General features: G+C 38.6%; 1 protein-coding gene across 1 annotated transcript in view; it reads right to left on the bottom strand.

Annotated features, from left to right (window-relative positions):
- Nucleotides 1–26,778, bottom strand: part of LOC128642637 (collagen alpha-1(I) chain-like) — a 509,301-nt gene that overhangs the window by 209,113 nt on the left and 273,410 nt on the right. Inside the window, exons 5-6 of the mRNA XM_053695420.1 lie at nucleotides 21,661–21,819; nucleotides 19,510–19,578 (exon numbers count right to left, since the gene is read on the bottom strand). Coding sequence (XP_053551395.1) covers nucleotides 19,510–19,578; nucleotides 21,661–21,819 — 228 coding nt within the window. The remainder of the gene's footprint in view (nucleotides 1–19,509; nucleotides 19,579–21,660; nucleotides 21,820–26,778) is intronic.

Below are 26,778 nucleotides of genomic sequence, written 5' to 3' on the forward strand. Positions count from 1 at the left end.
GAGGTCTCCATGAGGCCTGTAGCTGAAATAAAGGTGAATACAGGGGGACATACATGTCATCTGAAGTCTCCATTAGGCAAATAGCTGGAATAAAGGTGAATACAAGAGGACATACATGTCATCTGAGGTCTCCATTAGGCAAAGAGCTGGAATAAAGGTGAATACAGGGGACATACATGTCATCTGAGGTCTCCATTAGGCAAATAGCTGGAATAAAGGTGAATACAAGGGGACATACATGTCATCTGAGGTCTCCATGAGGCCTGTAGCTGAAATAAAGGTGAATACAGGGGACATACATGTCATCTGAGGACTCCATGAGGCCTGTAGCTGAAATAAAGGTGAATACAGGGGGACATACATGTCATCTGAGGTCTCCATGAGGCTAGTAGCTGAAATAAAGGTGAATACAGGGGGACATACACGTCATCTGAGGTCTCCATGAGGCCTGTAGCTGAAATAAAGGTGAATACAGGGGGACATACATGTCATCTGAAGTCTCCATTAGGCAAATAGCTGGAATAAAGGTGAATACAAGAGGACATACATGTCATCTGAGGTCTCCATTAGGCAAAGAGCTGGAATAAAGGTGAATACAGGGGACATACATGTCATCTGAGGTCTCCATTAGGCAAATAGCTGGAATAAAGGTGAATACAAGGGGACATACATGTCATCTGAGGTCTCCATGAGGCCTGTAGCTGAAATAAAGGTGAATACAGGGGACATACATGTCATCTGAGGACTCCATGAGGCCTGTAGCTGAAATAAAGGTGAATACAGGGGGACATACATGTCATCTGAGGTCTCCATTAGGCAAATAGCTGGAATAAATGTGAATACAGGGGACATACATGTCATCTGAGGTCTCTATTAGGCAAATAGCTGGAATAAATGTGAACACAGGGGACATACATGTCATCTGAAGTCTCCATGCGGCCTATAGCTGGAGTAAAGAGATATGCAGGGGTCATACATCTCCTCTGAAGTCTCCATGCGGCCTATAGCTGGAGTAAAGAGAGATGCAGGGGTCATACATCTCCTCTGAAGTCTCCATGCGGCCTATAGCTGGAGTAAAGAGAGATGCAGGGGTCATATATCTCCTCTGAAGTCTTCATGCGGCCTATAGCTGGAGTAAAGAGATGCAGGGGTCATACATCTCCTCTGAAGTCTCCATGCGGCATATACCTGGAGTAAAGAGAGGTGCAGGTACTTTGTATCCTTTCTGTACTCACTTGGAAAATATTACTGGAATAATGAGGACTCAGGAGATATCAATCTGATGTAATGTCTCACCAAGACATATAGACGTCATAAAGAAATTGTATCTGATGTAAAGTTTAATTGGAGCATACAGATGGCATAGGAGGTCTGCTTGGCCATGCAATATATCATTTATAAATATACCTGGTATTTTATCTTTGCATTTGGTGAATCAATAAATATTGCTGTCTCTATATATAAACCAGTTTCCCAACCAGGGGCATAACTACGGGGTATCAGAGCTCTCAGGCGAAACCGGCCCACACATCTACAAGGCCCACCTGGCCCAATCAGAAGAAGCAATGCTACAATGGGGCCTAGTGGGGCCTCACCTATATCATGTCTGGCTCCTCTGTGTCCCCCTTACTCTGCAAAACAGGCCTCTCAGTGTATGAAAACCTATGGATTTGTCTTTACAATTATGGTGGCAGCTTTTCCCAGATAGACAACACAGTGTTGAATAGAAAAACGTGCCACCATATTTTTACAGGAAGTCTATACAAGTGCATATTCTCTAGTGTTGACTATCCAAGAGGAATGACAACTCACAGCTTCTCTGCATTTCAAACAGCTAGAAAGGGCACTGTTAAAGTAAGGGCCAGTGAGGTCTATATTAAAGGGACAGTCAACACCAGAATTTTTGTTGTTTTAAAAGATACATAATCCCTTAATTACCCATTTCCCAGTTTTGCATAACCAACACAGTTATAAAAATACACTTTTTATTTCTGTGATTACCTTGTGATTACCTTGTATCTAAGCCTCTGCAGACTGCCCCCTTATTTCAGTTCTTTTGACAGACTTGCATTTCAGTACATACGTGCCCCTGTCCGCCGCAGCTGAATTCCGCTGCCAGTATTCAACATTGCCTATGAGTGCTATTTTGCACTTGCGTGCAATCCCGCCCCTGCCCGCACACAGACCAACACGAGCGGGCAGGAGCTGTCAATCTCCCCAGTCAGACGAGACCGGGGGGATTGAAATTCGCCACCTAAGAGGTGGTGAGAGGTTAGGGAAGCAGCTGTCTGATGACTGCTGCTTCATAAATGTGGACTGCAAGTTCTCTTGTGAGGACCTGCAGTCAAAGGGGTGCGAAGAGTTTGATAAATCGACCCTTAAGTATTATGTATGAAGGACCCAAAAAGTTTATTCTACAAGAGGCTAATCCACTATTCAAAAAACAATTCTACCATTGAGCCTGTTGGTAAATCCTGAAGACTGGAATTAAAGATTCTATTTAATGCACAAACGTTAGTCTCAGCACTAGCCACTATCTGTTACGGTCTGCTAAAATATCTCTGGTATGTGGCCAAAGTACTTACAAGAATAAATATATTCACCCTATAAATGAATGCAGTTTGTACAAACATTCTGCAGATGAGAGATACAAGATAACGAATCCTTTGATTGCTTTTCCAATGCCCCTGGCAGTAAGAGTCAAAGCATATCTGTAGCATCTACATACCCAATAAAAGTACAAAAAAAGGATTTCAAAGTCATACAAGCAATTATGGTGATCAGGGAAAAGTAATTTGCTCGTCTGTTTGCTTTCTTTTCTTTTTGTATTTCGTAACGTAACATTTTTATAAAATATGACGCGCAAGATGTGAGCAAATCTGTCCTTGTCAGGAAATTCAGCTGCCTGTAAAATGATACCTTTCTGGTGTGTAATCAGACCAGAGTTACCCTGTGGCACATATTAAGGAGGACTCCAATTGTTAAAATAATTCCTGTGTAGCAAATCAGTGCTGACGTAAAGGGCTCTATTTAACAAGCTCCGTATGGAGGCTTGATGGCCCCTGTTTCTGGCGAGTCTAGGCTCGCCAGAAACAGCAGTTATGAAGCAGCGGTCACAAAGACCGCTGCTCCATAACCTGTCCGCCTGCTCTGAGCAGGCGGACACAAATCGGCGGAAATCAACCCAATCGAGTATGATTGGGTTGATTGACACCCCCCTGCCGGAGTCTGCAGGGGGCGGCGTTGCACCAGCTGGGGCAATGCTGAATATGGCGAGCGTATTGCTCGCCGTATTCAGCGAAGTCTGGTGGACCTGATCCGCACTGTCGGATCAGGTCCGCCAGACTTTGATAACTTGGGGCCAAAGTATTTAATTTCCTATCGATGTGTAACAAGGGTGGAAGGTGTTAAACTGACCTCTCTGTGCAAGGCCCACACATACATTATCATTACAAGAATATCGAGAACAAACTAACAGATGAAGTTGCTGAATAAAATAAATCTGTTGGCGCTCTACAAATACCTGATGATAAAAATAATATTGTGTTTTTGTGGCCGTTTGTGTGCAAGTTAAATTCTGCTCATATTACAAGTTGAAAAAAACCTAACACCTGCAAAAAAGCAGCGTTCAGCTTCTAACGCAGCCCCATTGATTCCTATGGGAAAATACTTTTAAGTCTACACCTAACACCCTAACATGAACCCAGAGTCTGAACACCCCTAATCTTACACTTATTAACCCCTAATCTGCCGCCCCCGACATCGTCGCCACCTACATTATATTATTAACCCCTAATCTGCCGCCCCATCGTCGCCACTACTATATTAAATTTATTAACCCCTAAACCTATGTCTAAACCCAAGTCTAACACCCCCTAACTTAAATATAATTTAAATAAAACGAAATAAAATTACTACAATTAAATAAATTAATCCTATTTAAAACTAAGTACTTACCTGTAAAATAAACCATAAGATAGCTACAATATAACTAACTAGTCCTAAAGCCCGTTCACATGGGCCATTTTTTGCAGGGTACAGCAGTCCCAACCCTTGCGCTCTCTCCCTGCCCCTCTCTTTTGCTCTCTCTCCCCCCCTCTCTTTTGCGCTTTCTCTCCCCCTCTCTTTTGAGATCTCTCTCCCCCCCTCTCTTTCACGCTCTCTCTTCCCCCTCTTTTGCGCTCTCTCTCCCCCCCTCTTTTGCACTCTCTCTCTCCCCTCTCTTTTGAGCTCTCTCTCTCCCCCCTTTCTTTTGCGCTCTCTCTCTCCCCCCCTCTTTTGCGCTCTCTCTATCCCACCCTCTTTTGCGCACTCTCTCTCCCCCCTCTTTTGTGCTCTCTCTCTCCCCCCCTCTTTTGCGCTCTCTCCCCTCTATCTCTCTCTCTCTCCCCCTCTCTCTCTCTCTCCCCCCCTCTCTCTCTCTCTCCCCTCTCTCCCCCCCCTCTCTCCCCTCTCTTCCCCCCTTTCTCTCTCTCTCCCTCTCTATCTCCCCCCTCTCTCTCACTCCCCCTCCCCTCTCTCTCTCCCTCCCCCTCCCCCTCTCCCCTCTCTCTCTCCCTTCCCTCTCTCTCTCCCCCTCCCCCCTCTCTCTCTCCCTCCCCTCTCACTCCCCCTCATTCCCCCCCCTCTCCCTCCCCCTATCTCCCTCCCCTCTCTCTCTCCCTTCCCCCTCTCTCTCTCGCCTCCTCCCACCTCTCTCTCCTCCCCTCTCTCTCTCTCCTCCCCTCTCTATCTCCCCCTCTCTTTCTCTTCCCCCCTCTCTTTTTATCTCTCTGTCCCCTTTCTTTTGCTCTCCCTCTCTCCCCTCTCTTTTGCGCTCTTCTCCCCCTCTCTTTTGCGCTCTCTCTCCCCCCCTCTTTTGCGCTCTCTCTATCCCCCCCTCTTTTGCGCTCTCTCTATACCACCCTCTTTTGCGCACTCTCTCTCCCCCCTCTTTTGCGCTCTCTCTCTCCCCCCCTCTTTTGCGCTCTCTCCCCTCTATCTCTCTCTCTCTCCCCCTCTCTCTCTTTCTCCCCTCTCTCTCTCCTCCTCTCTCTCTCTCTCCCCTCTCTCTCTCCTTTCTCTCTCCCCTCTCTCTCTCTCTCTCCCTATCTCCCCCCTCTCTCTCTCACTCCCCCTCCCCTCTCTCTCTCCCTCCCCCTCCCCTCTCTCTCTCTCCCTCCCCTCTCTCTCTCCCCCTCCCCTCTCTCTCTCCCCCTCCCCTCTCTCTCTCCCCCTCCCTCCCCTCGCTCTCTCCCCCTCCCCCCCTCCCCTCTCTCTCTCTCTCCCTCCCCCTCCCCTCTCTCTCTCCCTCCCCCTCTCTCTCCCTCCCCCTCTCTCTCTCCCTCCCCCTCTCCCTCCCCCTCTCTCCCTCCCCCTCTCTCCCTCCCCCTCTCCCTCCCCCTCTCTCCCTCCCCCTCTCTCCCTCCCCCTCTCTCCCTCCCCCTCTCTCCCTCCCCTCTCTCTCTCCCTCCCCCCTCTCTCTCCTCCTCCCACCTCTCTCTCTCTCTCTCCTCCCCTCTCTCTCTCTCCTCCCCTCTCTCCCTCCCCCTCTCTTTCTCTTCCCCCCCTCTCTTTTGATCTCTCTGTCCCCTTTCTTTTGCTCTCCCTCCCCCTCTCTTTTGCTGTCTCTCCCCCTCTCTTTTGCTCCCTCTCTTGTGCTCCCTTTATCTCCCCTCTTGATCTCTCTCTCCCCTCTTGAACTCTCTCACCTTTCTTATCTTTTCCCTACTCCCTCTCTCCCCTCTTTTGAGCTTTTTTGAGCTCTCACTGCACAGCCTTTCACGGGCCGTCTGGCCCCGCCCCTTCACACTTGGCCACGCCCCCACGGCCCTCGCGCTCGGCCACGCCCCCAGCCACGCTCGGTTCTGCTCGCACTTCAGAGCAGAGACTTAGGGACTCTCAAAGGCCAGGTGTGTTTGTCCTCGTGCTGTGCTGTCTACTGCGCATGACAGCTTCGGACAAACACACTTGGCCTTTTATTATATAGGATAGTTACATTTGTATCTATCTTAGGGTTTATATTTATTTTACAGGCAACTTTGTATTTATTTTAACTGGGTAGAATAGTTATTAAATAGTTATTAACTATTTAATAACTTCCTAGTTAAAACAAAGACAAATATACCTGTAAAATAAATCCTAACCTAAGTTACAATTACACCTAACACTACACTATAATTAAATAAATTACCTAAACTAACTACAATACAATTAAATTAAATAAACTAAAGTACAAAACAAAACAAAAGGCTAAATTACAGAAAATAAAAAATAATTACAAGAATTTTAAACTAATTACACCTAATCTAATCCCCCTAATAAAAAAAAAGCCCTCCAAAATAATAAAATTCCCTACCCTATACTAAATTACAAATAGCCCTTAAAAGGGCTTTTTGCGGGGCATTGCCCCAAAGTAATCAGCTCTTTTACCTGTAAAAAAAGACAATACCCCCCCAACATTAAAACCCACCACCCACACATCCAACCCTACTCTAAAACCCACCCAATTCCCCCTTAATAAAACCTAACACTACCCCCTTGAAGATCACCCTACCCAGCCGGGCAGAAGTGGTCCTCCAGAGGGGCAGAAGTCTTTATCCGATCCTGGCAGAAGAGGACCTCCAGATGAGCAGAAGTCTTCATCCAGGCGGTATCTTCTATCTTCATCCATCCGGAGCGGAGCGGGTCCATCTTGAAGCCAGCCGACACGGAGCATCCACTTCTTCCGACGACTCCCGACGAATGAAGGTTCCTTTAAATGACGTCATCCAAGATGGCGTCCCTTGAATTCCGATTGGCTGATAGGATTCTATCAGCCAATCGGAATTAAGGTAGGAATATTCTGATTGGCTGATGGAATCAAGAAGAATTTTATTTTATAGAAATTAAAGAATTCCTTTAACATTACATTTAATAATACTGTGTGAGACATATACAAATAGTAACACACACATAAAGTCACATGCAGCAGGGTTGGATTGCAGCCTAATACATGTAATAAAGTATTAAGGCGACAAGTCACTCGCACTAAAGATATAAATGTAAGGGAGCTGCTAAAAAATTATATATTGAATTATATGTGTATAAATAAAATTATAAATATAAAGAAGGTGCAGACCCTATAATACTAGTATGTATCCAAAACAGAAGAAAGATAATGAGGATAAGTAATCCTTATATAAAGATAGGGAATTCAGCACTCTCCACACATAAAGAATCCTAGAAAATAATTATATCAATAGGAATACAACATTTGTAAGGTAGCAAGTGTGGAACCTGGTGGAGTCATGGAACAAAACTTGAAAAGACCAGCGTGTGTTCAAAGCACTAACAATGTATTAATATATAAACAAAAAGAAAAATAATATTAAAATAAATGCATAATATCAGAGAGAGACGTCTCATGGGGAGTATAGCATAAATGTGAGTATAACAGGCTTAATAAACGGCTTCAAAATGGAGAAAAACTACAACACCTCTATCAGAGGACAACCCCAAAATGTGTATAAGGGATATGTTGTCATGATAGTATAATGAGGATCTATGTAGTTAACTCAAGCGTGAAGCCAAAATAGATCTTAAGTAAAAATCCATCAAAAACAGATATGCATAAACACAAAACTTCAGTTGTTTGCGAATAACAGATGCAGCAAAACAGTATACCAATGACCAAACACAACACCACAATCAGAGGGCAGTCCCAAATTGAAGGGTTAATACTGTCATGATGTAAATAGAGGATCCATGTGTTTAGGAATAGGTATTACATAAATGCAAAGGGCGTAAACTGTAAGGTACAAAAGACAAATTCTCAGACAGCGTAAACTGTGACATGCAAAAGGCAAGTTATTTCCAAACATCAGAGGAAACCCTCATTGAGGGGGCTGATAATTAGTCCTTCCAGGTGACTGTGAAGTAAATGTCCAGGCATCCACTTGTTATGCGGTAGGAAGTATTAAATTCCACTGCCCAATCAGAATAATGATCCAAAAACTCACAGTCTTAGATGTAATCAAAAGACTATTTACTGCTGCATCAAGGTATGCACATAGAGGGTAAAGTGCAAGTTGCTACAAACAAACAAACTCTTTGAAGTTTCAGAGTAGGTAATAACAAATCCCACAAGGTAGGTGTCTCATCAGAGAGATCAGCTGCTGCCGTTGCCTACGCGCATTTCATCCCCTTGACTGACAGGGACTTCCTCAGGGCTGACGTCATTGTGAAAAACTCTGCCTTTTATAGGCCATACAAAACGCACCTCCAGGAAAAGATAAATATATTTGTTGCAAACGTAAAGTATCAAAAAAAACTTTCAATATATATACAATAAATTTTCAAATATAACAAATTTGTTACAAAAATAAATAAAAAGATAGTGCATTTAAAGACATGCGAAAACTAAATGTATAAGGGATGACACTGATAGGTGAAGTTATCCCCTCGGACTCAGGATTTGCAGAAAAAGGGCAAATAAAAAAATCATCCACTTGTTATGTGGTAGGAAGTATTAAATTCCACTGCCTAATCAGAATAATGATCCAAAAACTCACAGTCGTAGATGTAATCAAAAGACGATTTACTGCTGCATCAAGGTATGCACATAGAGGGTAAAGTGTAAGTTGCTCCAAACAAACAAACTCTTTGAAGTTTCAGAGTACACGCGTTGCAAACGTAGGCGAGTGGACTAAGACACACTTCGGATGTGCTAGTAAGGGATATTTATATTTTTAGGTACGTGGTTCGAATCTGCCCTTTGACAATTTTTCATATATATTTATATATATGTTTTGTACCTTTAATTTTATTATCGTTATATATTTCCAAGCTCTATTAAGCACTAAGTGCATATTTTGTTACTTCTACAAATATATTTAACATTATCCTAAGGAGGTTAAAACTTTTGATCTTTTAATTTGCCCTTTTTCTGCAGATCTGGGGGGATAACCTCACCTATCAGTGTCATCCCTTATACATTTAGTTTTCGCATGTCTTTAAATGCACTATCTTTTTATTTATTTTTGTAAAAAAATTGTTATATTTGAAAATTTATTGTATATATATTGAAAGTTTTTTTGATACTTTACGTTTGCAACAAATATATTTATCTTTTCCTGGAGGCGTGTTTTGAATGGCCTATAAAAGGCAGAGTTTTTCACAATGACGTCAGCCCTGAGGAAGTCCCTGTCAGTCAAGGGGATGAAATGCGCGTAGGCAACGGCAGCAGCTGATCTCTCTGATGAGACGCCTACCTTGTGGGATTTGTTATTACCTACTCTGAAACTTCAAAGAGTTTGTTTGTTTGGAGCAACTTGCACTTTACCCTCTATGTGCATCCCTTGATGCAGCAGTAAATCGTCTTTTGATTACATCTAAGACTGAGTTTTTGGATCATTATTCTGATTGGGCAGTGGAATTTAATACTTCCTACCGCATAACAAGTGGATGCCTGGACATTTACTTCACAGTCACCTGGAAGGACTAATTATCAGCCCCCTCAATGAGGGTTTCCTCTGATGTTTGGAAATAACTTGCCTTTTGCATGTCACAGTTTACGCTGTCTGAGAATTTGTCTTTTGTACCTTACAGTTTACGCCCTTTGCATTTATGTAATACCTATTCCTAAACACATGGATCCTCTATTTACATCATGACAGTATTAACCCTTCAATTTGGGACTGCCCTCTGATTGTGGTGTTGTGTTTGGTCATTGGTATACTGTTTTGCTGCATCTGTTATTCGCAAACAACTGAAGTTTTGCGTTTATACATATCTGTTTTGGATGGATTTTTACTTAAGATCTATTTTGGCTTCACGCTTGAGTTAACTACATAGATCCTCATTATACTATCATGACAACATATCCCTTATACACATTTTGGGGTTGTCCTCTGATTAGGGTGACCATATTGCCGCTTTAAAAAGGGACATATATGAAAAATACATATGTCAGGGCTATTTTCAGGGCTGTTTAAAGAAATGTTTTGTATAAGAACCCTGACATATGTAGTTTTCATATGTGTCCCTTTTTAAAGCGGCAATATGGTCACCCTACCTCTGATAGAGGTGTTGTAGTTTTTCTCCATTTTGAAGCCGTTTATTAAGCCTGTTATACTCACATTTATGCTATACTCCCCATGAGACGTCTCTCTATGATATCATGCATTTATTTTAATATTATTTTTCTTTTTGTTTATATATTAATACATTGTTAGTGTTTTGAACACATGCTGGTCTTTTCAAGTTTTGTTCCATGACTCCACCAGGTTCCACACTTGCTACCTTACAAATGTTGTATTCCTATTGATATAATTATTTTCTAGGATTCTTTATGTGTGGAGAGTGCTGAATTCCCTATCTTAATATAAGGATTACTTATCCTTATTACCTTTCTTCTGTTTTGGATACATAAGAGTCACTCGCACTGTTGGGTCATTGAGGCCCAAAAATATTAACCAAGCTCACACACTGAATTTCAAATGGTTCTGATCAGAGTTAGGTCAAGTAGGAGTTTAAATGTGTATTTTTAGCCCGGTAAATGGGAAGTCAGGATTGGACAAGAAATTGCACACATCACTTTTCATTTATTGTCAGGTTTGACACCGACAGGCTGCTTAAGCAGTCAATCAATTCCTGATCTCTTGTGATTGGCTTTTCTCCTGATTGTATTTCTCATATGAACGAATATGAATGAATTTTGTTTGTTCATAAATAGTTTATTAATTTAATTGTTCACCTGGTGATTTGTTCATAAACTAACGCAACCAATAACAAGTTTTTCATATTTTTTGCATTCGTTTCAGAACGAATGCACATCTCTACCAATTAAAAAAGTACACTGGTTGTAATGCATCATGGGACCCTAGAGACTTAAGGCAACATGTGTGTGTTCTGGGAAGCCCCGTGCCTTTGCGTGTGCTTTGAATTACCTACCTACCTGGGGACTTTGCCCACATGTGTTGGAGGAAGTTAATCTTAGAACTTTCGATTTACACCCTGATCTATAGGCTGTGATTATCTGGCTCCCAGAGGAATGCAGCATTCATCTTAATTCAACCTTCAAAGACCCTGGGCTGGCTTCTTTAATCTTATAAATTGTGTATGTTCTTCATTAGACTTTCTCCACAGGAAAGCTGTATATGACTACAGCGAAGCATGTACTGTATGTGTAGAGCGTTGCAATGCAAAATGGTCTTTCAGGCTCACGCTGGCTCAGAGCACTTGAGGTCATCATATACAGTGTTTATAGTTTTAACAGAAAACAGGCGGCGAGGCTTCCATGTATGGACGTTTTCATGAAGAAGCCTTTTAGCAACGCATTATTCATCAATATAATGCAGCCCTTTTTTAAAAAACCAAAGGTTTAAAATGGTTTCTATTAAATACATCTTGTATAAAAAAATGAAGGCATATAAAACTCAACGTTTTGTTCAATGATAAAGTTAGACCAAACCATTTAAAAAAAAAAAAAAAACTTTCCTTGTTTATTTCTAACAAATTTACTTTGTTCTCATGGTTTGCTGAAAAGCATACCTAGGTATACTCAGGAGTATTCATCTGGAACACTATTTGGCAGTCGTTTCAACAGTGCTTTTAACAATGTTATACACATTTGGTTTTGATATCTCCCTATTCATTAAAAGGGCTGTCACACATCCCTTTAAAAATATTCTCAAATTTTTTTGTTTTGAGAGACACGTTTAAAGCTTGGTACAAATTCTCTTCATTAGTGGGTTTAAATTTCAAGGTCTCGCCATATTTAACTATTAAGGGGAACCCTGAGTTTATTGGAAGTTATAAATCTAAAAGGTTTGATAAATGGGAACAATATGGTGTTCATTTCATTCTTCAGATTATAAATATTGAGAATCATGTGGTGAAATCATTTGCGAACTGTAAAGAGGAATTTGGTTTACGTAATCAATTAATGTTCTCTTATTTTCAAATTAAACCTTATGCTGATAAATTACTTAAAGAAGATAATATTGATTGGTCAGGAAGTAATTTTGGAAAGGTGATGGCAATGTTTAAAGTAGACAAATTTTCAATCTCTAGTATTATTCAAATTTTACTTAGCTCTCAAGATGATAGTAATTTGAATTATTTGTCATTTATATGGAAGAGGGTTAGATTTAATTTTATATTGAAAACGTATAACGCAATGATTGCTGAATGCTATAGAGAGCAACATCTGAAAATAATCTATCAAGTTTATATTACCCCACTATATTTATCAAAGCGTTGTCAGGATATGGAGAAAAATATATGTTTCAAATGTAAATTTAAGTTTGCAGATATTGTACATTGGTTTTAGAGGTGTCCTGTGATACAAAGATTTTTGGGGGAAATTATTTTTTGTGCGACTAAAATCAAGGAAGCATATGTGAAATTCACTTTCCTTGATGCGTTTTTTTCTCACTAATTATAATCTTATTTAAAGGGACATAATACTCATATGCTAAATCACTTGAAACTGATGCAGTATAACTGTAAAAAGCTGACAGGAAAATATCACCTGAGCATCTCTATGTAAAAAAGGAAGATATTTTACCTCACAATCTCCTCAGCTCAGCAGAGTTAGTTCTGTGTAAATAAAAAAAATGAAGAAACGAACAGCAGCCAATCAGCATCAGCAGTGCTGAGGTCATGAACTTTTACTGTGATCTCATGAGATTTGACTTGACTCTCATGAGATTTAATTGTAAACTTCCTTTACCTGATTGGTGAAATAAGATGAGAGTGCACGATGCTCATCCCTTCAGATGTCCCAGGACAGACACACTAAAATGCTGCTTAGAAATCCTTTACAATGGGAGGTGGCTACTGAGGAACTTTTGAGGTAAAATATCTTTCTTTTTTACATAGAGATGTTCAGGAGATATTTTCTAGTCAGCTTTTTACAGCTATGCTGCATCACTTTCAAGTGTTTAAACATTTGGGTATTATGGCCCTTTAATACAGTCATTCTCCTTGCTAGGAAGATGGTGTTAAAATATTGCACTTTTTCTAAAGAACCTAGAATTAACAAATTTTATAAGATGATCTGTGGTACAGACGTTTGTGGAATCAGAGATTAAAAAGTTTTATGAAATGGGCGAATTATATAAAATTTCTAAATCTCGATCTCCAAAAGGATATAATCTTTCCATTTAGATATTCTAGTTTTATTTTATAAGCTAATTAAAGAGGAGACTGGTTGTATGAAGGGCCTGGACAGGGGGACTGACTGGGATAGTTTTGTTTTTAATTGTTTTATTATTATCATAGTGGCCCATGATTTCCTTTTATTTTGATATGTTTCCTCAAAGAGGGTAAAGGATAATTAAGAGAATGCCAATGAGGAATGAGATAACAGAGGATCAAACTTGCAAAGTAGCTTTTTGGTCTCTTTCGGAGGCAAAGAGAAAAAAAAAACAAAAAAAAACAAACAATCTTATACACTTTTGACCACTAGATGGCAGCATTCTGTGCAATGTATAATATTGTTAAAAGCATTATTGCAGAACTGCTGCCCTATAGTACTCAAGAAGACACGTGCACACTCCTTAGCCTATCTAGGTATGCTTTCAATAAAGGATAACAGGAGAACAAACTCAATTTTACTTTTGTTTGTTAAATTGTACACCTATTTAAAGTTACATGAAACCCACATTTTTCTTTCATGATTTAGACAAAGAACACAATTTTAAACAACTCTCCAATTTGCTTTAATTATTTAATTTGCTTCCTTCTCTTGTTATCCTTTGCTGAAAGGTTTATCTAGGTAAGCTCAGGAGCAGCAAAGAACCTAGGTTCTAGCTGCTGATTGGTTGCTGCATATATATATATATATATATATATATACTGATTGTCATTGGCTCACCCATGTGTTTAGTTAGAAACCAGTAGTACATTGCTGCTCCTTCAACAAATGATACCAAGAGAATGAAACAAAATAGATAATAGAAGTACATTAGAAAGTTGTTTAAAATTGTATTCTCTATCTCAATTCTGAAAAAAAAATTGGGGTTTCATGTCCCTTTAAATCATGTAACATTTTTTGTCCATTTACTATAGAATTACTTTATATCAATGTTATGTTTTAGTTTCTATAGATACTTTTAAAATTGGGCAAAGTCCCAATCTAGGGATGCTTTAGAAGACAATAATGTAAAAAACCCACACACAAAAACCCTATAGCTCTGGATAGATAACGTTAAAGGTACCAAACACCAATCTCAGTTTGTCAATTTGTTGTCTTCTTACCAATGTTATATTTTAGTTTCTATGAAGCCGAACACAGAAGCAAAGAAATAACCTTCAGATAGGAAAGAAGGAAATCATCCAAAACTAAACTCATTATGACTGATGACAGCTTTGTTTGTTTTATTGTAGTTTGTTAGAGTCCATACTGTCAGGGTGCCTGGAATCAGACTGAGACGAGAAGTGCAAAAATAATCACACCTTTATTAATAGCAAAAAATAATAAAATGTCCACAAGTCAAATAACAAGCCATGAGTCAAAACCAGAGCTGGTAGTCAGACGAGCCGAGTCAGGAGCCAAAGTGAATAGTCAGACGAGCCGGAATCAGGAACAAGGAAAACAGCAGAGTCAGGAACAAGCCAGGGATCAGGAACCAGGAAGGACGTCAGACAGCCAGGTAATACACAGGAACTCTCACAAACAGGTCTGAGACAACGCAAAGGCAAAGCATACTAAACAGACGCCCTTTAAATAATAAGTGATGACATCACAATTCTGAGACTGCATCCTGTCTCACATGGATGATGCACACCAGTCTGGCCATAAAAGGAAATGCAGGAAATGAGCAGCATCCCCCACAATGCACCATAGCAGCACATGGCAAACACAACAGGGAAAAAACCCTGACACATACATCAAATAGTTCCCTGACTACATATGGGATAGATGATACTTGTAGGTGGAGTAATTACATTTATGTGGGTAGAGTCATAATGGGATGGGAGGAGTTGCATGTGCTTTGTGGGTGGGTTTAGAAGTAATATGGGTGGGGTTAGGGTAGTCTAGGGCGTGGTCAGGCTTTATGGTGAAAACTGGGACATTTATAACCCAGGGATAGCTGCAGGAGGGACAACGTGGCAGAAAACAAACCCTGGCAATATCATATTATGCAGGGGTGCTTTGTAGCTCATCGCATGATATGTGTAATATATCCAAACACTTATTCCAACCAGCAATAGGCATTCTGATGATCTTTATATTATTTATTAAAATGTTTCATTGTATAAAATGTGATCAAACAAAGGTGGGGAAGACGCAGCACACATAATATAGGGAGTCCTTTGCAGCACAATGGGGGTGCTACATGTACATTTTGGGGCACAAAGCACCCCTTAACACCCCCATAGAACTACTACTGGGGTAAACAAACACCAATGCACATACGTAACAACCCAACTTGAAAACCAACCGCTTACACTCAAGCAAACTCACTCTCCAGACAAATCTCCATAGTACGACTGTACACACTGGGATAGCTATAACATTATAAACTTGTATTAAAAAGTGTAAAAAAGTCACATAAAAAAAAAAGTGCTAAATGTTACAAACACCATTCAATTTTTTTTTGCAATCTGCTTCTTAGCCCCTAGTTAGATTTGACCATTTCATGGGAAAAAAACATTTAATGGTCTAAGTTTGAATAGATAAATGTCATCTTTCAATTATTAACCCTTAGTTATTGGTTGTTCCAAAACAAGGGCCACACACTAACCCGTAAATAATATATCTTTTTGTGTATCAGAAGCTGGGCGGCACCATCTTAAAATCACATCAAAGTCTTTGTTATTCATTGTATGTGTATGAAAAAGAATAATAAATTGCCACTGCACAAATAGAAAAAACAACAAATGGATTTTGTTCATTCAAACAATGAATATAGGGTTAAACACATTGTAGTGCAAATAAATAGTCTTAAAATTACACACTATAATGAATTAGAACATGACATTTTTTTACTATTATGGTCCTTTAAGTGCCTAAGCTTTGGCCTTTGTGTATTGACAGAGATATGACAAGCAAAACTGCTTTTTTTCTACCTTGTTTTTCTCCATGCTCAGTCCATTTGAATGGGCATGTTCTTAAGAACAGAGAGAGGTTGTTTCAATAGCCAAAACCACCATAAATAAAAATGACATAAAACAACTATTTCCCATACTCTGCAGCTGGTATAACAAGTTATTGGGAGCATATCCCTTTAATAATAAGCCTAACCCTGCATGGAATGAAAACTAAACTCCAAATTAGATCTGATATCACACTAATAAGATCTCAAGAGTAATCTGCTGTACAATTTATATGTTACAATGTAACTTACAGCCTCTTTTACTATTGAAATACATTTATCTTGCCTTTTACAGAATATTTCTCTCCCTATAAAAACTTTACACATATCAATTTAGTAATGTCCGTGCGCAACACCTCTTGGCCAAAAACACGAATGGAGAAATACACGTTGAATTAATTAACCAGATAGTTGTGTAAAAACACAGATGTGCTGTCTTATACCATGTGTTATTATTCTACAAGACATTTATAAGAGTAAGACTTTGGCTTGTGGTCATAGACTCTAGTGAAGTTGACGAAGGGCCTCGTTGTAAAAGGGAAATTAATTACACGCTGCTTCACCTTTCATTAGAAGGCATTCCTGAAAGGAACATCTATAATTGCATGAGGTGCCCAATACGGGATATCTCTCAAATCAAACGAGAACACGCTTGCGACATAGGTTACAAAAATGTAACCAATTGCAAAAATTGGTCAGGGGTGTATTATTGGTGTGTAACGTCATTCCAAAGTTGCCGCTACTTGACTGACTTACTGCATGTGGGAAGGGACTCAAACAGTACGGACTACATTACCCATAAGCCAAATAAAGTATCAGTAGGGCGGTCTGGACCAATCTGCGAAAGTAGACAAATATACAAGCAAGATTCCGAGCACTCCGGTGGTAAAGAGTAAAAAACAAATTATATTGGCACATATTTAAAATGCAAGCGTGCAGGAATACATGGGTGAACCCCCTTGTGTGTCCAGAATTTTTCACCTACACCTCTGCCCAGAAAATGGAATTTCTAAATACTCTGTTGCCCCTGGGAACGATCCTGTCTCCATGTTGTCTGTCTGTGGGTGTTGGAGACATTAACAGGATCTTTCATCTGCATTTCTGCCCATCATGTGGTATTTATAAAGGATTTAGTACCCCTGTGAATAAACTCACGGTCGTGTCTCACTATATTAAAGCTCTCAGTGTTTTGTCGTTTTTATTTTATTTCTCTTTAAATGGTCGTAAGTTTTCTTCTGTGCATATAATGGTATATAGTGAAAGTGGATTCAGTTTTATTTTATTTCTTCTTGTGATGCCAGTAGACATGTGCATGGCGAAAAAATTCGGTTCGGATGGATTCAGATTTTTTCGAATTTTGTTTCGGATCGATTCGAATTCAGAAAAATTTGAATCAATTCAGTTCGGATTCGTTTCGGATTCATTCAGATTCGAATAAATTCGACTGGATTCGGAAATTCGGAATTTCAGTAAGTGTTAGGTGGGATGTGCTGTGTATTAGACTAGTATTATGTACTGTATATTAGGTGTAACCCATAGCAGAGTGATATAACCGAATATACTGAACAATACTAGTGTAATCCATGGCCATCCGAATCTACCGAATAAATCCGAACTAATTCGGATTTATTTGGTAGATTCGGCTCTATTTTAATTCGGAAATTCGAATTGATCCGAATCCCGAATTTTACAAATTCGGCCAAATTTCCGAATCAATCCGAAACGAATCGCACATTTCTAGATGCCAGTATGCTACACAGTAGAACTGGTTCTGCTCTCTGAAAAAAGTGATCAGTTACGATAAACTTGTGGCTCCATAGAATTCTGCTGAATGCACAACTCATGGCTGTGATGGGTACAAATATCTTTGAATTGTGATTTTTTTTTTATTTGCAGCGGTTAAAACAAGATTTATTACATCACTATCATTTTGTTGAGATTATAATTGTGACAGGTCAGGGCGCCAGAGAGGGCTGCAGTGTCTTGCTAACCATGACCATGTCCCTTTCATTACTGACATTTAAATAATACATTGCTAAGGGCTATGACATTAGAATCACTACTGTGCTCAACTAGATAAACAAGCTCTGAGAAAAGACTATAGGGAAGATTTATTAAGTGTTATTCACAGTGTTTGAGGCTTTGCGGTGCAAGCACATGAGCGAGTCTCCAACAACAAATTTAAGAATCAGACATTGCTTTTATAGCCTTTACCCCACCCCAGAGGTGAGAGTATAAATCGCTCTGACACTTGTTGTATGAGATGATTGATATGCCCTGCTCTTGTACAATTGGTTGCACAAGAGCAGGGGGTGGAATTGCACAAGAGAACTCTTGTGCTGAATCACAAGGTGGAAAGGATCTTTACCTGAATACTTGTCCGCCTGGAAACTTAATACATTTTCCCTTTTATAATTATAATATGTATAGCTTGGAGGAGGGAAAGAAGAAAGGGAATGTGATAGAAAACTTCATGTATATTGAGGGATTTGAGAAAGCATTTTTACAACAAAAAAAAATCAAAACAAGAGGTCATGATCTCTAGTTAAAGGGGAATGAAACCCCAATTTTTTTCTTTTATGATTCAGATACAGCATGTAATTTGAAACAACTTTTCAATTTACTTCTATTAGCTATTTTGCATAATTCTCTAAGTATCCTTTGTTGGAAAGAATACCTAGGTAGGCTCAGGAGAAGCAATGCATTACTTGGAGCTAGCTACTGATTGGCGACTGCATATATATGTCTCTTGTTATTGGCTCACTCTATGGGTTCAGCTAGCTCCCATTAGTACATTGTTGCTCCTTCAACAAGGGATACCAAGAGAATTAAGTACATTTGATAACAGAAGTAAATTGGAGAGTTGTTTAAAATTGTTTTCTCTATCTGAATCATAAAAGAAACATTTTGGGTTTCATGTCCCTTTAAAGGGTAGTAGGTTGAGGAGTAATTTGCAGAAGTGCATCTTTACAGGAAGAGTGGCTGAGTTTCTTAGATCATTCCATGTAGTCTGCCCATAGGAGGGTGGGCAGGATACTTCTCACCATGCTGACACATTTTAGATCATTGGGCTCTAAGCCACAATAAGATATAAACCATTACACAATATTATACATTTACTGCTCAAGCCAAGTGCACATTCTAGAGCCTACCTCAGTATACTCTAAGTTTTAACAAAGGATCAATCTCATATAAATGAGTCTGGAATGTTTGAATCCCACCAACTCTGAGTTGAGAGGGTTAAGAGATCTTAAGACCCCTTTTTGTCTTGCAGTTACAGGGTTGTGTGAGGGAGTCTGCATTGCAGAGGGTCCCCAAAACCAACTTTATAAACGGAGCTCATATATAATTTAATAAAATATATTTAGAATACAAAGTGATAATTTAGATGATGTAAAACCTCAAAATTTGGTAAATGTAGTCTGTTATGGCAACAGTAACATACCTCCAACACCGGCGACAGCGCAGTATTGTTCAGCGCATCTCCTGAGGACACAGCTCCTCCCAATGCAGTCTGAAGAAGATAAACACAGCACAATGTGAGCCCCAATACAAGGCAGCACTTACTCGTATATAATACAATGGGTGGAGCAGTGTGTGATGATAGATTAAAGGGACACTGAACCCAATTTTCTTCTTCCGTGATTCAGATAGCGCATGCAATTTTAAGCTACTTTCTAATTTACTCCTATTATCAATTTTTCTTCATTCTCTTGCTATCTTTATTCAAAAAAAAAAGGCATCTACGCTTTTTTTTTTTGTTCAGAACTGTGGACAGCACTTTTTTATTAATGGATGAATTTATCCACCAATCAGCAAGAACAACCCAGGTTCATCTAAACTTACATTCTTGCATTTCAAATAAAGATACCAAGAGAATGAAGAAAATTTGATAATAGGAGTAAATTAGAAAGTTGCTTAAAATTGCATGCTTTATCTGAATCACGAATGAAAAAATTTGGGTTCAGTGTCCCTTTAATGTTTGGGTCATGTCAGCATTCTATCCTATGCTTTAATTTAACATTCCAAAACAATAAAATAAGTATTGCCTTTTTTTTTAATCTAAGAACTGTTTGGAAAAAAAAAACTGCCCTCTTTATTTAGTCCCACAGTTAAAGGGATACTAAAGTACAAATTAAACTTTCACGATTCAGATAAGGCATGTCATTTTAAACAACTTTCTAATTTACTTTTATCACCAAATTTGCTTTGTTCTCTTGGTATTCTTGAAAGCTAAACCTAGGTAGGCTCATATGCTAATTTCTAAGCCTTTGAAGACTGACTTATCTGAATGCATTTGACAATTTTTCACAGCTAGAGGGCGTCAGTTCATGTTTTTCATATAGATAACATTGTGCTCACGTCCATGGAGTTATTTGTGAGTCAGCACTGATTGGCTAAAATGGTAAATAAAGGAATTATCTATATTTTTAAACAATAACATTTTTTGGTGTTTTCTTTCCCTTTAAGGTAATTTTCATAAATTAAGAAAAAGTGACGGGCAAAGTGACGGACGGTCACGGACAAGCTTCTTAACTTGGGAACCTGTCCACCCATCTTCACGGATGCCTGCATGTTCTAAGGAATGCCTTGTGCAAAGCTGCCCTCATGCTCTTGCTCGACCAATCATGTGTGAGCACGGCCTATCAATCAATATGAGTGATAGGTTAATCAGCAGCGGTCGTATGATTCTTATATTGCGTATCCAGACTCACATGAGCAAATCTGCACTGCAAGGGCTCCAAAGCTGCGTTCACCGCTTAAAGGGACATAAAGCACAAATTATTTCTTTTATGATTTAGCTAGAGCAAACGATTTTATAACTTCTCAGTTTATTTCTCTTCAAATTTGGTTCATTCTCTTGTTCTGTTGCTGGTAACAGTAGTCAAATACTTTAACTTTATTGCTGCCCTGCTGCGTCTCTGCTCCAAAAAATACTCAATGAAACAAAAGATTTTTATCTTTTTTTGTGACAAATATCTGTGCCGATCCCTAATTTAAGTTAAAGGGACATTCCGGTCAACATTTAAATGCACATAGATGAATTGCATTTTTGAATAGAAACATATTTGCAATATACATGCAGTATTAGCAAAAATAATTCTAGTACAAGTTATCACTGGTTTAGTGTTAACATTTTTCTCTGCATGTGCATGTGAAACATAGCTAGAAAATCTCAGTGAACCAGCATTTTAAATACTGCAGCTGCTCAGAGTGCCAGTGGGGATGTATCATGTTAGCAATTAACAAATTGAGTCATTACCAGATGGAACAAGCGCCTTAGGCTCTCTGAGCTTTGTTTTAATGCTGGTGCACACTTTGGAAACACCTATAGCTTTTATTAGTAGCATGTTTGCTAATTCATGTATATTACAGAAATGTTTCAATCTATACAAAACTGAAATACATCCATGTGTATTCGCATTTTGGCTGAAATGTCCCTTTAATTAAAAATGAATTTAATTTTTTAAATGCTTTTTAATGCCATACTTTTGTTTTACATCAAACATATCCTAAACAGAGAAACCCATTAGCTATTAACCTATTGTTTTAGCAGGTGCCACTGTTAGAAACATTTTTGTGACGCTTTACATACCTTGGACATCCAATCTGGGTGCCTTCTGCGCTCACTCTGAGACAAGTTCAAGAACTGATCAGCTGGAAAGCTGCTCAGACAAGTTTTATTGTTGCTCTTACAGAAGTTCTTGGCTGCCCATGGATCTCCCATAACAAAGATCAGCTGCTGTAGGGAGCCCTGAAAAGGATAAATAACCAAACATGAATCAATGCCAGCCAGGTCAAACTCCAAATAACTAAATAGAAATCAATGCCAGGTCAAACACTAAATAACCAAATAGAAATCAATGCCAGCCAGGTCAAACTCCAAATAACCAAATAGAAATCAATGCCAGCCAGGTCAAACTCCAAATAACCAAATAGAAATCAATGCCAGCCAGGTCAAACTCCAAATAACCAAATAGAAATCAATGCCAGGTCAAACCCCAAACCTCTTTCCTTTAACTTAGAAGAAAAAAATAAATAAAAAAATAATATATATATATATATACACACACACACAAAAGATACATTTTCAGAAGACATAATGACATATCAACAGATTCATTATATATTCAAACAAGTTGTTTGTACTGGTTTTGTATTCTGATGCAAAAAGGTATACCCACAAAGGGCGGAACTTTTCCTATGTGTTTAACCCCTTTGCAAGAGTTAAGCACACAGGGCTAGGTTACAAGTTGAGTGCAGTGGATAATGTGAGGTGTGTTATTTTGCGCTCAGCCTTGTGTAAAACAATGACACTTGTAATACAAGCTGTTAAATGTATAAAGTAAAAACGCTTGCATTGTTTGCAAACTTTAATATCTCAATGGGAACTAATTCTCAAAAAGTGTATTTTTCCTTTTTTTTACAGCTAGTTGAGCATGCCGTAATGCTTGAGAGTTTATCAACAGCTTCCAACATTGTTTTACGTGTTTACGTGTTGAATGGCAACCAGGTGCAAATTTGCGCTTTCAGCTTCTATTATTTTCTATGGGATACGTATCTTTTTTTCTAGTAATGAAGGTAAATCATACCATCGGAAAATGTTGATAAGCGTAATAGCTTCAGACAGCAGATTTTTTTGTTTGCGAAAACCCAATTGCGGCTCAATGGAAAGAAAAACATACAGGGTACTTTGGCTTTTGTTAAGGGGTTAATGAAGTAGATCGTGTGATTTTTGTCCTTTTATGATACCAAGGTCGATAAGAGAAAGATCAGTTTGTAATTTTACCGGTACACATGAATAAGGGCACCTCTCAACTGGTCGTATAAAGAGTTAAAAATCTATTTTCCACCGTAGTAAAGTGTTTTCTCCTGACCTGCAGTAACATTCCCCTGACATGCTTGTACTGTTTAGCGAGGAATGTAAACATGACTACATTACCAGGAAGTCATTAGATTTAGTCAGAATGTGCACAAGATCATTTTTGCAGAGGTAATAAAAAGATTAGATACAAATTAAATAATTTGAGTAGCACAAAATAAGCTTCAGGTGCAGTAGACTAGTAAAGTGGCAACTTTGAAACATAATTAAAGGGACAGTAAAGTAAAAATTAAACTTTTATGACTCAGATAGCGAATGCAATTTTAAACAACTTTACAATTGAGTTCTGTGATCAAATGTGCTTTGTTCTCTTGGTATCTTTTATTGAAGAGTAAAACAAGGTAGGCTGAGAAGAGCTAAGGAGTGTTAACGTGTCTTTAGTACTCTGGGGCAGCAGTGTTTTCAACATTGAATAACAAAGCAACAAATAATGTTGCAAAACACTGCTGCTATCTAGAACTAAAGACACGTGCACACTTCTGAGCTCTTATGAGACTACCTAATTTTACTCTTCAATAAAAGATACCAAGTGAACAAGGTACATTTGATAACAAGTAATTTGCTCTATCTGAATCATGAAAGTTTAATTTAGAATTTACTGTCCCTTTAAAGGGACACTTAAAAAAAAAATTAAAAAAAAACCTCACGCATATTGAGTAGTATTAACAGGTTTTCGGAAAAAGATGTTAAATAAAAGTTGATAAATTTAAACTGATGCAAAAATAAAGTAGCTTAAGTTGTGTACTTTATACTAATACTCGCTGATAAAGGCAACACCCACATTTCTATTTAACGCAAATGATGGGAGAAACAATTATATTGAAATATTATACAGAACAACTGAAACACAAAATTCTATTGGTGCAGACCCTTAAAAATATGTATCACAGTCACAAAGAGACAGACATATGCTATATAAAGCTATTTTTGATAATAAATAAATACATTTAATGATATTTAAAGGGACGTGAAACCCAAAATGTTTCTTTCTTGATTCAGATGGAGAATACAATTTTAAACAACTTTCCAATTTACTTCTATTATTTGCTTCCTTCTCTTGTTATCCTTTGCTGTAAGGTTTATCTAGGCAAGCTCAGGGGCAGCAGAGAACCTAGGTTCTAGCTGTTGATTGGTGGCTGCATATATATATTGATTGTCATTGGCTGACCCATGTGTTCAGTTAGAAACCATTAGTGCATTGCTGCTACTTCAGCAAATGATACCAAGAAAATGAAACAGATTATCTAATCGGTTTCATTTTCTTGGTATCAATTAGAAAGTTGTTTAAAATTGTATTCTCTATCTGAATCATGAAAGAAACATTTTTGAGTTTCATGTCCCTTTAAGAGTGCTGATTTCCCTGTATTTTTAAAAGAGAATTTACTTTTCCTCTTTAGAGCTTTCTCTTTGTTAATGTGATACCCACAGTTCTACTGGTTGAGGTAGGCACACTTCTGCAAGAAACCATTTACATCAGGAATAGAACATTTCAAATAAAGTAAATACATTTAAAAAAAAAAACAGTAGCTGGAATTTTTATGTATATCTTCATAGAAATAATAGCACTTCCAGATAAACACCTACAAAACCCACAGACACTACTGTGATTTATGTATGTATGCATATATACAACCTGAATAGCGCTTATAACAATAGCATCACTCTATATAATATATAGTTAGCTAAACACTAACCAAAATGATGTCCATCATGCTGCTGGGTCATTCAAATGTTTCTTATTGTTAAGTTAAGTACAAGAAGATCCATATGATTGAAACAAATGCATTTTTGGCACAAATATATATATATATATATATGTGTGTGTGTGTAGGTGTGTGTAGGTGTGTGTATACATACACACACATACACACACACATATATATATACACACACACACAGTATATTTGTACTCAGTCCTGCTTACACCACAACAGGGTATTTTACATGGCAAAGCTTCAGTGCAGTAAACACTAGGGGTGATCACACAAAATCTTGAAGCCATTTTTTTTTATCTTTAATACATTTTTCCATTCTTTGCTCTATTCGCACAAGCTGTCTCCGATTTGCCTTTTTACATCTGCTTCAGAGCATTTGATTACTGTTTTTATAGGAATGATAATTGTTTGAACTCACAACTAAAGAATTTGTGTTTGGTTTTTTATTTAAAGAAGAAAAAAAAAAAAGATAAAAGCGTGCTGCTGCACATCCGAAACAAAGCAATTCTAAGTTATACGCAAGTCACTGATTTTTCCCCTGAAAACTAAATACCTTTTTTTAAGCTTTTATTGGTTTATTGGCTTTTAAGGAAGGTAAACATGAAGATGAAAGTCAGAACAAATATATATATATATATATATATATATATATACTTGCAATTCCTTTAACCCTTTCACACAGACGTTATTTGTCTACATCGGAACAAAGTTCGGATGTAAACAAGTAAACATTTAAATCACTCAATCGTTCATGCGATCACATGATTTAAACTGTGGAATCAGGTCGGGGGAATGCCTATGACGCTAGGCGCCCACCTGCTGCAATCCCAGCTAGGAAGCCATTAGTAAGTTAGGAAGACGCTAAAGCCCAGTGCAGTTAGAAAGGCATGGAACGTCCTAATGGTGGGAAGGGGTTAAATGGGATAATAATCTTTAAAAAAATGTCTCAGACGATCGTAAGTTTTCCAAGATGCCTCATTGTAAGAGCGAGATCATATTGATTGCGCCTCACTTAACCTTTTCGTAAGGGGACTTTCCTGCCATTATTTATCTATAGTAGCATAAAGTGCCTGGTACATTACATGATATCTCATATATTAAATGAGAATCGCTTGCAATGAGGAAAAAACATAATTTATGCTTACCTGATAAATTCCTTTCTCCTGTAGTGTAGTCAGTCCACGGGTCATCCATTATTTATGGGATATTAACTCCTCCCCAACAGGAAGTGCAAGAGGATCACCCAAGCAGAGCTGCTATATAGCTCCTCCCCTCTACGTCACACCCAGTCATTCGACCGAAAACCAAACGAGAAAGGAGAAACTATAGGGTGCAGTGGTGACTGGAGTATAATTTAAAATTTAGACCTGCCATAAAAAGCAGGGCGGGCCGTGGACTGACTACACTACAGGAGAAAGGAATTTATCAGGTAAGCATAAATTATGTTTTCTCCTGTTAAGTGTAGTCAGTCCACGGGTCATCCATTACTTATGGGATACCAATACCAAAGCTAAAGTACACGGATTACGGGAGGGACAGGCAGGATCTTTATACGGAAGGAACCACTGCCTGAAGAACCTTTCTCCCAAAAACAGCCTCCGAAGAAGCAAAAGTGTCAAATTTGTAAAATTTGGAAAAAGTATGAAGAGAAGACCAAGTTGCAGCCTTGCAAATCTGTTCAACAGAGGCCTCATTCTTAAAGGCCCAAGTGGAAGCCACAGCTCTAGTAGAATGAGCTGTAATCCTTTCAGGAGGTTGCTGTCCAGCAGTCTCATAGGCTAAACGTATTATGCTACGAAGCCAAAAGGATAGAGAGGTAGCAGATGCTTTTTGACCTCTCCTCTGTCCAGAATAAACGACAAACAGGGAAGAAGTTTGGCGAAAATCTCTAGTTGCCTGTAAATAAAATTTCAGGGCACGGACTACGTCTAGATTGTGCAGAAGTCGTTCCTTCTTTGAAGAAGGGTTAGGGCACAATGATGGAACAACAATCTCTTGATTGATATTCTTGTTAGTGACTACCTTAGGTAAGAACCCAGGTTTAGTACGCAGAACTACCTTATCTGAATGAAAAATCAGATAAGGAGAATCACAATGTAAGGCTGATAACTCAGAG

Source organism: Bombina bombina, chromosome 12 (assembly GCF_027579735.1).
Source record: "Bombina bombina isolate aBomBom1 chromosome 12, aBomBom1.pri, whole genome shotgun sequence".
Taxonomy (NCBI): Eukaryota; Metazoa; Chordata; class Amphibia; order Anura; family Bombinatoridae; genus Bombina; species Bombina bombina.